Raw genomic sequence first — 14,237 nt, 5'->3', positions numbered from 1 at the left:
TTTGCTCATCAATATATATGATGTGGGGCTCAATAAATACTATGTTTTGGCCTTTAGAAAGAACGAAGTGTAACGAAGAGGACATTGTCAAGTGCAGCGAGGACAACAAAGAGTGCATCTACAAAAACAAGATGCCAGTGTGTCGCTGTCCTGACAACACTCTTGAACTTGATGGCACTTGTTCTGGTAAGTTGTGCGACTATCATCGCAGTTTTTTGCTAACCTGCATTTTTCGGTTGAAAGTAACTATTGAGTATATCTGCCCAAAAAATAAATGTCTAAAACAACAGACTAGCTGATTACCGCTCACTTTTTTGTCCATCTTACTAGAAACTTGCGTCTCCGCCATATCTAGCCAGTGTTCTTCCCTTTTCGGAAGATGCGTGATCAGAAACCACCAAGAAACCTGTCGTTGCCCCCCGCCTCTTCGTTGGCATGGCACAAAAAAGCGATGCTACTTGGGTAAGTATTACTCCTACCCGGTACAAGCGCGGCAGTACATTTCTTTGGAAATTTTTCAATACTCTCCATCCGTACGATGCCGAAGGACCAACCAGCAAACATGCTTACAGAGGATGATAACGACAAATTGAAGTTGTCCTTCATCAATAGGTTACCGCATTCTAACGACAACGACGTTACTTTTACTGAAAATGTAGCTTTTATAAGACAGAAAATGCAAAAACGAAGGATAGAGGTGTCGACACCACCGGCCAACTTCTCAAGCAAAAAATGTGCATCGACAAATTTTGTCGCGGATCCCAGAGGTCCGGCATACCTTCACTCATTTCAATATCGGGATCACGGAGTCCTTTTCGGTACACCCCACAGGTTTTAATAGCCTGGTGAGAATATATTTACGCGAGATTTTCACAGCAATAAATGCGCCTGTGCTGCCGGGCAAGCATCAAGATACCGTGAAAGGTCCACAGAAACGATTTCTGCCCAAAACCAACACTTGACAGAGTTATCCTCAGTGTACCTTTAAAATCATCAGTTTTAAAATTAAAGACGCACATACGACTTTGTTAACCAACACGCATGACATGCGTCCTACATCGTGTCATTATAGAAAACTGCAATGCTATTAAGACCGACAATATTTCAATCCTCGTGCGTTTCTTCGTGTTTATAAACGCTTGCTACTCTATTCGGAACACTTTTATGAACGTAAATGGCATGCTTAAGGGACCTGAGTCGCGTGACTCAGGAAGCTTCCGTTTAAAGCATGGAAAAATCATTCAGAGTAAGAACAGTGTCATGTAGCCAATGTTCTTACAGCAGCATTTAAAACATTTTAATGTTGCTACACTCTAACTGTGCCGTGTTAGATAAGAACGTCACTTTGAAGGTGACAGCGTGTGCCCATCGAGTTTATCCTTAGCCGGAAAAAGTAGCACGGAGGTATTTTAAAGTTTAACTAGAAAATATTTCCAGTTTCAAGCCTAAGCTTGTTTAGCCCAGACCTTGCCTTGTGCTTCCGTTCTGGAAGGGGGCGCCTTTGGCGAACAGCAGTCGTAGCTTGCCCATTCTTACGCATTTTGGTGTAGGCTTGCAGGATGTGAAAAAAGGTAATGACCATTATGGAAGCCCCCTCCACAGTAGGTTAAAGCTACAAAACTTGTAGTTGCTTCAGCATTTTAAGAACTAGAGTCCTGAAGAGTAGTGTCACTAACGAGTTCAATATATGTTGGGCCAGCATTGTTTCAGAGCACTTCCTTTAGCTGCCTCACGTTTAGAGAACATGTTTCTGCTTAACGTGAAAGAGTAAGCCTCCAAACATACATCTCCGCTTTTCACGCGTGAACGTTTCGAATTGTTCAATCTCACCGCCACTTTGAAGATGGGAAGAGCACGCCAAACCATGCATTATCTCCAGGCTTATTTCTATCTAAAATGACGCCATTTGCGCGAATTTAGTATTGCAAGAAGTAGATACGTTGGTTATATGATGGAAACTAACGCGCGACCACTGTTTTCGGTTTGCTTAGTGATGTGCTTTACTGCGCAGATAAACTGCACAAGTACGTAGTCAGTTTCCGAGTGAACGAGACGACGGCAAGGACTGCGCAGTACACTGTCGACGAGTGCACCGACAAGCACGACATGGTGGAACAATCGGTACGTGATCCGCCAGTTCGCCTGCTCTGTGACGGTGTCTATTTTCACATTGAAAGCAAGCTATATCAATTTATACGATGTAAAAACGGTACCGCTCATCTTTGAAGACTACAGTATGAAATGAGCCTTATTCTCTATGCTGCTTTTTACTTGTGTTCCATTCAATATGCTCCAAAGAGGAAAACTAAAGCTCTTATTTATAATAATCAACAGTAAAACGAAAAACAAACACAAATTGCCTGAAAAAGATACTCACCTAGTTATTTTGCATTTGTAACTGTACCGACCATTGTTTGAAAATTATGGAATACGACGCCAAAAACAGTTACGTACAGGGTCGTCCATTCTTACGCGAAACAAGCGAGCGCGTGGGTACGCTGCGCGGATCGTCAATGCATTCACGACCCGGCCGCTCATCGGAGGATGTGGCAAACGAAATCAGGCACGTCTCTCTGCGCCTATGCCACTTCGCCTCGATGCGCGGCAGGGTCGGATGCACTGGCGCTCCGCGCAGCGTGGTCGCTCGCTTGCGTGTTCACCCTAAGTGTGAATGAGTCTGTACGTCGGTTCTTCGCACCATCACGGAATGTAATTGCCTCTAAGAAAGCTAGCGCGCAATGCGAATGAAGGTGGGACATCTTAAGAACGCAATCCCCCCGGTTGCAGCGCCACTCTGCCAATCGGGGTTACCCAGGTGTTGTCTAAACCGTTCGCACAAGCACGAATTAATCACGGGCACTAAATTCACTTAGGCGACTCAGCGTGCACCGGAACTATCGACGGCGATTCGGCTATCGGGTTCAGCAAGGGCAGAAGAGGAGCATTCACGCTTCTAAAGCTGGGTGACGTGAACAGCACCAAGCTTTACGGTGACGTGATAATGGCCAAAGCATACGCTGCTACGTTCTAGCTCTTTTGTAGTATTATTGCCTGCTAGTAAATAGATTACAGGAAAACATCGGAGCAGGTAACACCAAAGATCTATTGAAGTGCATTAAACTCAGTTTTTCGATTTATTCGGCTTCGTCCTAGACTACGACAGGAATCACGAACCTCTTGGCAAGTTCAGGTTGTAACTAGGCGGCGGTGGCATCTAGTGAGGCTTTAGCCAGTAAAATAGTATGTTTCTGCAGAATACTCTTTCACATACTAGTTGGTGCTACGTGAGCTGAGTAGCACGTCTGTTGTCACTGCCAACCGCTCATACATCGCCTTCAGCCCAGTTACAATAAGCGCATGTACTGTGATGGCAAGTATTATTATTGCCCCGGTTAACTAGCTTGCGTGTGAGAAATCAGAACTCTTTCCAAACGGCGTTTATCCGAAAAACTGTGCCGAGTGGCGCTTTCCGTGTTCCTCTTTATGTGAGGTGAGTTCGTGAGTGCTGTCAAAAACAAACAAACAAAAGAGCGAAGTGGGAAAGCATGAAATCCCAATCTTTTCTCTTTATCTCCAGGTTTTTATTAAATATTAGTTGTGCTTTCTACATTAATTTTGTAATCTAGCAGCTCTGGCTCAAAGTAAAACGGCAGTCCTGCGCTCCCGCCGGGTCCTAAGCAAGTTGAGGCGTAATGTAACATTCGTTTAAATTTTGTTGCCACTCTTTTTACGTCCACGGACGCCTAGTCAGAGAAAGAGCGAGAAGTGAGTAGCGAAGCCCCACACGCATTGCGTATATCCTCTTCTGTTTATTCCTTTGCAGATTAAAACGGCATACGGAGCCCCACTCAAAGGCATACGGGTTCTCAAGTGCTCGTGAGTAAAACAAAACATGGAAACTGGTATTATGATGGTTAAAATGATTAGACATTATTTACCCTGACAGGTTAGACGCGTAACTCCAAAAGGGGTGGGTGTTGCCTCAGAATTGCACAATCATGAAGTGGAAGGCATTCTCGAGCCTTTTTTTTCACATTCTTAGTAGCACGACGGACTTTTCGTGTAGTTTGCCGTGTCCGAAAATTCCTGAGTTGTGTACAGCCCAGCACCGGCGTTAATTCCGGAGTGGGAGTTGGGCGGTGCTGCGGTTCTCGGCGTCAAACCTTCGCCGTGGCAGATTACAAACATTTTGGGTTAGCATTTTTTAATGAGGCAGCATTTTGGCTGTCCAGTGCCGCCAGCACCAAGACAGACAGGTTCTTCCCGGGCAAGTAAATATCGATTGAATATTATTGCCATTAAACGGCCAGCAGTGCATGAGGTTATGTATTCGAGCAAATATGCATGCTAACAATACTGTAAATTCTGGTATACAGTCCGCACCTGGTATATATTCCACAGGACTCAATTTTACTGTATGTGCAGGGGCTGATCAGTTTCATCGCAGCTGCCGCAGCAAAATTGTGTCGTTTTTATTTTGAAAGAACATTCGTCATTATCGTCGGTGTCTTAACTGTTAGTCTCTTGATCGTATGTAGATGCCCACAAGCGGCTTTGGCAATTGGCGATAACTTCAGAAAGGCTCGCTTTCCAGGAATTCACCTCCCACTAACAATTAGCATCTGCGTAGGCTATCGGTCTAGAAGATTGAGATAGCAGCTACAGTACCAGTATGTACGCCTGCAGCCAGCGAGCTGCGTGATGGCAGAAGATGCACAGCCCAAGGATCACAAAACTGTACGACAGAATCTCGTCGAGCCTTTCGTTCTATAGTAATGAAAAATATTGTATGGTACGCAAAGCGCGAGATGTTAACTTTTCAGAACGTCTAGCTCGTGGAATGCATTCCCAAAATTACGGTACATTGGTTATTATTTTATTCTTATTCACTTCCGAAATTGTCATTAACTTGCAAAGCAAGTCTGGAGGACATGTTCAGTCTGGTTTAAAACCGCTCGCCGTGCTGCGCACGCTTGCCTGATGCGTAGGGCGCTACGAGCGCAATAATGCCGCCTTCATATTGGGAACTCCGGGTGGGACACGTGGGCTAAAGTAAAAAGTGGCGTGCAAAACAAGTCCTTGAATATAGGCGCGTTCTTATTCTTCTAGTAGCGAGTCCCCTCTGATATATTGCTTCATCAATCCAGAACACCCTGTAGAGTTAGCGTTTCTATAATGAGTTAAGGCTTGAAGAAGTTTGAAGAAGACTGTAAATGTTACCATTTATTTGATTTTATTATTGTTTTTTTAGGAAAGGCAAGACGCAGTAATTCACGCACTCCCGGCGCACACCTGTCCCGGCTCTGAAGGAATGGATAAGACAGGAGTGAAAGAAGTAACAAATAGACACCGTAGTGGAAGGTTCCGGATTAGTTCTCATCACTCGATAATGAGACACTGACATCGCGCTGCGCACGGGTCTTTTTTTGCGTTTCGCCTCCGTCGAAATACTGTCTCCGAGGCTGGGACTCGTTCCCGCCACGTTGTGCACGCCAGCTGAGCGCCATGATCACCCAACCATGTGCTGAGATTCTTGCACCAAATCTCGGTTCGTTGTGTGTGATAATTTCGCCAAGCACAGCGCTGTCACAACGTTCTTTTCTTTCAGCGAGGAGTACAAAGTGGAACTCAACTTCAAGAAGGAGCCGCCCCGCGTGCTACTGGACAAAATACGTTCTTGCGAATACCCCGAAGGAGACGACGGCTGTTTCTTCCCGCCTAGCTTGCACATCGTGAAAGAAAGCGTCTCTGGTGAGTCCGCGAATTATTCTCCGATCTGTACTTTACCTTAAATCTTTCGCCTGACCCCACTGATACCATAACATTCAGTCTATTTTTTCCACCTTGCTTCTTGGCTTTCGTAGAGGTGGCGGAAGAAGACCTCTGCGAGACGTACCTAAACCACAACCTGCATTTTCTGGGAGGGCTCTACAAGTGTAAAAAGGTAAACAATGGACGCTACGCCCTGCAGTGCTCTGAAGCATACAGAACCGTGGCCTCTTTCACTCAAGGCATGGTAGACATCGACATATGCACAGGTGAGAAGTTTCAGCGTTATTAACTCCTGTCAGGCCGTCTGTCAGGCATTTTCGTTCGAAGCCCCAGGATTGGTCCAACACTGCTTGCAGTGGCCGGGCAATCATCGGCGTCGAGCTGTAGTTACTCCAGGGACATTCTTTCATTAACCAGCGCGCCGCATACGCTGGTAGTGTTTTTGAAAGTATGGAGTATAAAATCAGCATTTTCTAACTGGTTATTTTGAAAATTTCTTTATGTGGCGCAATATTACCAAGTACAAACATTGTAGAAATGCTGGCGCTTTTTCCTTGAAAAGCCTTTAAAGAATTACAGTGGGGCAATAAATGTCGCATGCCAGTTCCAACGCAGCGAAGTTTCTCGCGTACTGCCTGCGCACACAGCATGCATAGCTAGAACGAAAGCGTTCATATACGTTTGGTGCCGATGCTCCTCACACAGAAATTTGTGTGGCGACATTAATAATCAGCAGTTTTCTGTGGGCAATCTACTGCTCCTGTGTTTGTGTCAGATTTACAAGAGGTGCAATCGATGTTGTCAATTTCTTAAACCGCCACAACTGAAAAAAAAACATTCCTACATTGTTCAATGAGCTGACAATGCTTTGTCGACAATGCTTTTAGCTCCATCACAAAAAGTCCCCCATTTCTCCAGGTTTGACTACAAGGAAAGAAATAGGTATGAAATAAAGATATCGTGATGGCTTCGCAGAGCTGAACCGTATTCTTTCCAGTACGTTTTCTTCATGATTTCCTTGTTTACTACGCAACCAATGCCTTTCTAAAACTGCCATATTCCCAGCCACTAGCATGAAAGCTTTCGTGCGACAAAAACGCGACCGCTGACAGGAACAGCTAGCATAATTTGTTTTCATGCAAGAGAGGTCTAGGCTATCATATGCTTTTCACAGAAGCAAAACAAAAATGGCTAATATTACATGCTTTCACACTTTTCAGAGGAAAAATGTGAAGTGTACTGCACGGGACCAGAGCGTGTGTGCACCGAGGGCAAATGTGTATGTCATCACAACTACTTCGCGAACTCCGAGGGAATGTGCGTTCGTAAGTAACTTTCTTCTTTCTGCAGTCAATCACGTGAGGAAATATGGAAGACTTTCCTACGTTTCGGCAAAAAAGTTTGGTTGCAGTTGCACCAACAGACGGCATAAACTAATTATCCGTCCAAGCGTGTTTTCTTTATTTAGTCGCCTGAAAAAATCGGAAGGATAGTTTGTCATTGAAAAAAGCAGAAGGGTATATTTTTCAACTCTAGGCCAGGTGCGCAAAAGTAGAAATTTGCAAAAACCATTCACCCGAACACGTAGCAGATAATAATTCATGTATATACATCTGTATTAGACACTTGTGAATCTCAAAACGCTGCACTATTATTGCTTTTCGTAACCAAAGCCGAAGCCAAGGTGGAACGACGCCTCAAAGCAGAAAGCTTACGGTGAACTTTGTCTCCTTTATGATGATTATAATGATAGCGGGTAAAGTGTATAGTGAAACTGGTCTAAATTTGGCTTTAAATCTATGAATTTATAATCATTTTTTAAATTTATTTAGACAGATAATCTTTCATGCACAAATCAAAAGTGCACAAAATTCGCAATAATCTAGGAAAATTTTGAAAAAAATATAAATATATGTAATGAGCAAATAATATTTCTGTTATCGCAACTAAACACTTTTAATGCGAGCTTAACGCACGTGTTTCTGCTTAAGATTAGCCCGAAGCAAAAGGCAGAACGAACTTCTTGCAAGTAACAGAGAATGGAAGTCTATCAATTTGGCATCCTGCCTGACTCGTATTTTTTTGTATTCGAAAATAATTTTTACAGCAGCCAAATAGAACCCGAAAGTGTGATAATGAGAGACTAATCGTTTGCCTAGCTGATTTTATTCACAAACATTCGGCTCAACAACATCCCTCAAAAAGCTTCATGCACGACCACTCGTTATGGTATCTCGCGTCGAGCTCCCTGCCTTTTAAACGCGTTAAACGGTGAACGTCATCAATGCAGGAAAATTGCTCTGCTTGATATTTTCGTCACCAATCGAGCGTTGCAGCTCTTGAGAACCACACGAAAGCTTTGTAGCAAAAATTAAGCGGAAATACATTTGTCTTCAGCGCAATGTTCCAGGAAGCCGTGCAAGAACGGTGGAACCTGCGAGTCAGGAGTGAAGACATCCTTTTACTGCAGGTAAGCTTTTATTTTTTGTGGTTAACATTTTTTGTATCAGCCATCTTGTCTCAACGTTCGCCTTATAATACTAGGCGTAAAGAGTTCTAAAGACATCGTTTAAAAGATGACGGCTCCACCTGAAAAGAAAACGACTGCAGCCTTTCCTGTTCATCAAGATGCACAAAGGTTTGGGGCGAAATGGTGGGACACGCTAAGCGAAGAATGCCGCGGTAGAAACTGACGAGAACTTGAAGACTGCACACACAAACGCCATTGCTGTTCATGCATGCAATTTTCGTGGGAGTGGGCTGCCCTGCTGCCATGATGCATGCTAAGCCTGTCCTTTTGCGCTTTTTTCTTGTGATTGTGCCCATGCTTAATTTCCTATAGGCTTGACCTTTATTTCTTATCCGGACTCTTCACTTCACATAAATGGCTCCTGAGCTCGGGTTTCATTTTTGGATGAATAGGGCAAGTATTCTATGACAGGAATTATGCGCTGCGCGTTTTATCAAGGTTAACGTCCACCGCAGCAAGGTCCTAGTTAATATTTACACAAATTACCGTATAACTATCAATTACAAAGCTTTTTAGGTATAAATAAATGTTTCGCTGCCTTATCAAGACAGAAAGTTATGCACTTCAGAAAGCTACAAGTTACGCCGATAAGCGGTGAAGTTCTGTAAAAGTGCTAAAGCAGAGTATTTTGATGTTGAGGGTCGAAACTAACGTAGTACGACAACAAGCATGCGTATTTAAAAGTTCTTTCAGCGCACCAATCTTACTTCCTCCATTACTTCATGTTCATGTTACTTAGTTCATTGTCACTTCCATCATATGGCTGTCTCTTACAGCTGTCCTCCATACTTCACTGGACCAACATGCGAGATGCAATTTGAAGAGTACTCAGGTAAGTGCATCCAACAGGTTCAAAAGTTGGTCAGTCTTCTTAAAACCCCTGCCTCTTGATTAGGCCAACTTCTCATTGCAGTGACGCCCTCTTCGAGTTTCTAGGGTGCTTCGCCTTGACAGCGTAAAGCGCAAAACAGATCGAAGGACCTTCACCAGATTACGCAGCAAAGCGAGCTCGGCTAGCGGAATAAAAACGTGTCGGTCGGCAGCGCCAATGAGAACGATGCATTCAGACAAAATCAAAAGTGCTTACACACGCTGGCATCAGACTGTCGGACCGTCCGGTCCATTTTTTTGGAAGCGATTGATCATTCAAACTGCAAATGCGACTGAAAATAGCTTTTTCTGTTTAAGGAAGCTTATTGTGCTTACAGCTGCTTTTTGCCTTTCGCATCCTGCTTTACTACATTTTTGATCTACCTCAACTTTTTTCATCATGTGCTACCATATTAACGCCGGTTGGAGGCGTCATGATGATAGCAGTCACGAACACTAATGGCAACCCCAGAAATGCCAATCAGTCTAGTGCAGAGACCCAATCTAAGTGGATGAGGCAGCCATTGCGATCGCAATAACCACACACAAAGAAAAAGCGAATATTATAAAAGATTTGAGAAACGCGTGCAGGAGCTACATCAGGGGCAGGTTAGGACAGGCAGCCGTTAGCATCCTGAAGGACATAAAGGAATCCGAAAATTAAGCAGGACACTAACGCATCACTCCACAAAGAGGAACGAAGGCGCACACGCCGCAGCCCGAGAACTGCTACCCCAGGCACCCCAACACACGGGCGAGCAAAACTACTCAAACACCCTGACCACATACTCAGAAATCCTAGAGTACTATAGGCTAGACAAAAGGGAATACATGCCACCGGATGAAGAACTAGCAAGAAACAAGAAATAAAACCCAGCAGAATACAAATACGTAATCAAGTCAAGACTTCAAGCAATTTACCCAAACGACTATGAGCCACGATGCGCACACTGTAGCATAGAGACGTATCTTTACCACAAGGTATAGGACGATCAGAACAACACAGAACGAGGAAGGATTAAAGAACCGACGATTCAGCAGTGGGAGGGAAGTGCTGTCAGGCTCAGACCCGAAAGTTCAGCAGGAAGTCAGCGAAAGGGCTACTGCAAGATGCAATGGACTGCCGGAATAGAGGAACCGACCACAAATTTTAGTTCAAATTAAAATGTTTTCATTACCATCATTAACGCTTAGCGACCTTATTTTTTCCCTCATCATCGCAGATACACAACGAAAGCTGACAGTGGTTGGTGTCGTTTTCGGCGTGCTGATAATGCTCTGCCTTGGAACAGCGGCCGTGATCATACGCAAGTAAGAATCGTTACCTCGGGCTTTTACGCGACGTTAGCTCCATTGTGTCTTTTTTTTTCTTCTAGCGAATAGAACGAAAAGCCATCTTGTATATATGCGTGTATACGTATGGCGCTCATTCTGTGCATAAAACACTACGCTTAAGAATCGCTTCCCAAAATAAAATTTTCAGATAATTTCAATGCAGATTCACTTGATCAAGAGACGCAACTTTACTATTTTTAAGTGATATTCAAAGACGTTCATTGCTTGAAGACTCCTGATAGACCACTGGAAAGACTGGCGAGAATTCGAGCGGAAAAGTAACAGTTAGAAAGTGCTCCTGTCACGCGATATAATTTCGTAGAAATCGAAACCAAAGTGTAAATTGAAGTTTACCAGACATCAAACAAGGGTCAAACAGTTGAAAAATTTAATTCTGGTAGAAGATGTATTGCGCTAGGAGTTCTTCAACAGAAGCAGCGCCATTTATGGCACGTCATTTATTTGTATCGCTCAAGGAACACTTGTTAAGCCATTTCAACCTCTTCTCGAATTGAAAAGGGGCGCTTTAGATCTGTTATTTTTCGGAAAAGAAAAGCAGAATTTTGTTCAGTCGACCGCATAACCAAAGCTTTTATTACTGCCAAACTTTATGAAAATCAGGAAGATGACATTTTTAATTCACTACGACAGAATTAGGGCCACATGTGGTACGTCATGTGGGACGAAATGTGCAATTTCGGGACCCCATTTGCAAACACGATTTTTTGTTGCAGTGTGACATTTTGAACCGCACCTTTGATGTGTGTAACAAAAAAAAGCAGCTTCGCTAGGAATGCGGTTCAAGAATGTTCCCAAGATATCGCTGAGCTGTACCTAAATGTGCCCTCAGTTCAACTCTGTTTACAAAGTTTCACTTTTTAAATACTTCTTTCTTCCTTGCAGGGTGCAGAACAGGAACTCGCCCAACGAGGACCTCTAAGTATGTCTTAGCAATAGCAGTCATCCAGTCATGACCGTGTCCTTAAAGCGCTGGTGACGAGCTTCCGCGCATACTCTTTCTTCGCCCAAGTTCGATTAAAGCATCTCGTATAGCCCTGCTGAAGCCAGAAGCAAATAAAGTCGCTTCGGGCATGTACAGTCAGGCCGGAATGAAACGCGAACAGAGCATGTCAATAAAACAAAATATTTTACCTGCCTACTTTCAGCTGAAGTGTACAACTAGCCTGATTCATGTGTCTGGGTAAAGGGCCTACTGAACTGCATAATCGAAAATAGGTTGTAAAGAAATATCTCGCTGCAAGGCAGAAATGTATGACATATGCGTGTTCGCGTTTCATTCCGACCTGACTGTACATTGCTTAAAATAAAATGTGTCCCCTCTTGTTGATATTGCCGTTTCTCGCATATGATAAACCAGAAAGCATATTAGGGAACAGTTTCCTGTATATTAGGCTGCTGGGTCACTAAGTGCAGAAATTAATGCACGCGAGAGAGGTATCACTGAAAGCCAATACGTGGACACAAGGCATGAGTGGTTTAAAACGTATACGCAGCGCTTCGCTTCGCCAGACATCTTATTTTGAGCCCGCATTTCGAGACCCCTTCCATTTCCTCGTGAAATGATCCCGCCCCAGTATTTCTAGCAATTTCTTACCGTGGTATTCTCCCGATGTCCTCACGCCTTCGCTGGAGGATTCCCGTATGCTCCATCACTGCGCTTTCCTAATACGTATTTCGTCGGGACATCATTTGCGACACGGGTCGCTTTTGGGGCGTGCCTCTACAAACACGGTATCGTGCACAAAATTTTAGTACAAGCGCCATCGAAGAATTGCTTCTTTGTTGAAATAAGTTACATAATTCTGGCCAATTGTAACACTGATTTCCCACGTCACTGCCACTATACCTCTATACCTTCACTTTCCCGCAAAAATATTGGTAGCTCTACTGTATACACCTTGCGAAGACATTGTTTTTGATACCCCTCCCACACACACACATACACACAAATCCCTTCAACGTGAAATAGCATAACTAAAGACTTCATATGTGTTTGATATAATTTTGAGCGCTCTCAAATGATGTATTCGACTAGGGATGAAACGCACAGAGTTCCGTTAAAGAACAATATCTCAATCACTAGTTTGACTGCCAATGCAGCTACGTGCAGAGCAGGCGTGCAAAGCGCGTTCTGCAGAATTTTAGCAGCTGGAGTTTCATGGGTGATGTCCACACACGCACTCTTGCTGGCACTCGCATCGCGGTGATTGGACGCACGTGAAATCCTTGCCTTGAACGCCCACACCGACGCATGTCAATAACACATACTGGAATTGGGGCTCCATGAAAACACAAATGTGCACTCTCCCACATTTCAGACCGTAAACCGAGTAAACCGTGTAAACTGTGTAAACCGTGTAGGCAGTGCACAGGCGGTCACAGGCCAGTATCCAGGCCTCTTTCACACAAAAACTTGAGCACGGCCTTCTTCAGGCACCACCAATCAGCCCGTTTCGCACTGGCCCTTTCCTTCTCTTCCCTTTCCCCAGTGTGGAGTAGCAGGCCAGCGCCAAGTTCCCCCCCCCCCCCCTCCCTTTCCCAACCTCTCCTTTTCCTCTCATTAAAATTCCTTTCTCTTTCTCTAGCAGCTGGAGCATGCTCAGTCTTGAGATTGACGTCACTAGGTCGATTCTCGCCTCTGTGATGCGTATCATGAGTGAAAAAATAGGAAAAATAATGGCATTTTTTCTCTACCCGAGTGAATCTTTATAAACTTTTTTTTTTGCAATTTGAAGCCACACTTATTTTCACTCTGCCTTTACGTGGTCTGGCCGTGCACGTTGCTGTTCCTGGTTTATTTACTGCTCACGTACGACTAGTTTGCTTCTCTGGTCACTTATTACTTGTGCACGCTTACACAGACACATGCTGCTCTTCACATTACTTAAATTCAGCGTACTCGACAGTAAAGCGCACTGCCCGCGGGAGTCAGCAAGGGTCGCAGAAAATAACAGGCTGCTCTGCGTGCTTGTAGCCTCATTCAATACTGCCCTTTAGAAAACACCAACAAGGTGGAGGACCTCTTTGAATTTTTCTTACAAATTGACATATTGATGCTGTGGCCAGTCACGATGACGAACGCAAGAATATGGTTCGCTGCACGCTTAATTTGCTGCTCTACAGTATAGCCATAAGTCTTTGCGCACTACAGCATGCCTGGTAGTGCGTATGGGTATCCCACTATCTTTGTCTCCGCACAACACCGGAGTAGTTTTCATTCTACGATGCCAATCATGCTAACACGGACGTAAGAAGTCGTTGGTGCGCAGCAAGAAGTGCTCAGGAATTCACGCCATGTTGTAACGATTGTCCACTTGTTCACTGCACGTTTTGTTCTAACTGAAAGCCTTTACACATTCTTTGCAGGGCTGCAGAATGGCGACAAAGGTGGTCTCGAAGTCGATCTCCGCGATACAACGTCGGTATTGCCAAAGGGTTTCCAACATAAGGGGCAACGGCTGTACATAAGCATTCCTAGAAATAAAGGGGTGGTTACGAGGAGTTGGTTTTGAGACCCTTCATTTAACTGTTATCTACATATTCATCAATTTATTTATTTATTTTTTTTATTTATTTATTTATCGAAATACCCGTCTAAGATAGGTTTTATGCTGGCTGTAAATTGTGCGTAATGACGAAATATTTCACACTAACCGTATCAGAGATACTTTGTAGCGATTGTGAAGCGCGCGCATAAAATCACTCCCTC

At 44.0% G+C, this 14,237-nt stretch overlaps 1 protein-coding gene across 2 annotated transcripts in view; it reads left to right on the top strand.

The window, feature by feature from the left end:
- LOC149339936 (uncharacterized) overlaps positions 1-14,029 on the top strand; it is a 56,508-nt gene extending 42,479 nt beyond the window's left edge. Inside the window, exons 21-32 of one of the 2 annotated variants that reach the window (XM_089548638.1) lie at positions 58-186; positions 331-462; positions 2,012-2,121; positions 3,824-3,876; positions 5,609-5,751; positions 5,865-6,038; positions 6,993-7,097; positions 8,170-8,242; positions 9,079-9,134; positions 10,396-10,483; positions 11,411-11,447; positions 13,895-14,029. In XM_089548638.1, the coding sequence (XP_089404764.1) occupies positions 58-186; positions 331-462; positions 2,012-2,121; positions 3,824-3,876; positions 5,609-5,751; positions 5,865-6,038; positions 6,993-7,097; positions 8,170-8,242; positions 9,079-9,134; positions 10,396-10,483; positions 11,411-11,447 (1,100 nt within the window). In that variant the 3' untranslated portion in view covers positions 13,895-14,029. Of the gene's footprint in view, positions 1-57; positions 187-330; positions 463-2,011; positions 2,122-3,823; positions 3,877-5,608; positions 5,752-5,864; positions 6,039-6,992; positions 7,098-8,169; positions 8,243-9,078; positions 9,135-10,395; positions 10,484-11,410; positions 11,603-13,894 lie in introns of those variants that run through there. The other variant, XM_089548640.1, reaches the window with a different exon arrangement.
- The last annotated feature ends 208 nt before the right edge of the window (positions 14,030-14,237 follow it).

This window comes from Amblyomma mixtum, chromosome 6 (assembly GCF_055824585.1).
Source record: "Amblyomma mixtum isolate Tamu chromosome 6, ASM5582458v1, whole genome shotgun sequence".
NCBI classification, from domain to species: Eukaryota; Metazoa; Arthropoda; class Arachnida; order Ixodida; family Ixodidae; genus Amblyomma; species Amblyomma mixtum.
This window is presented reverse-complemented; position numbering and strand designations above follow the sequence as displayed.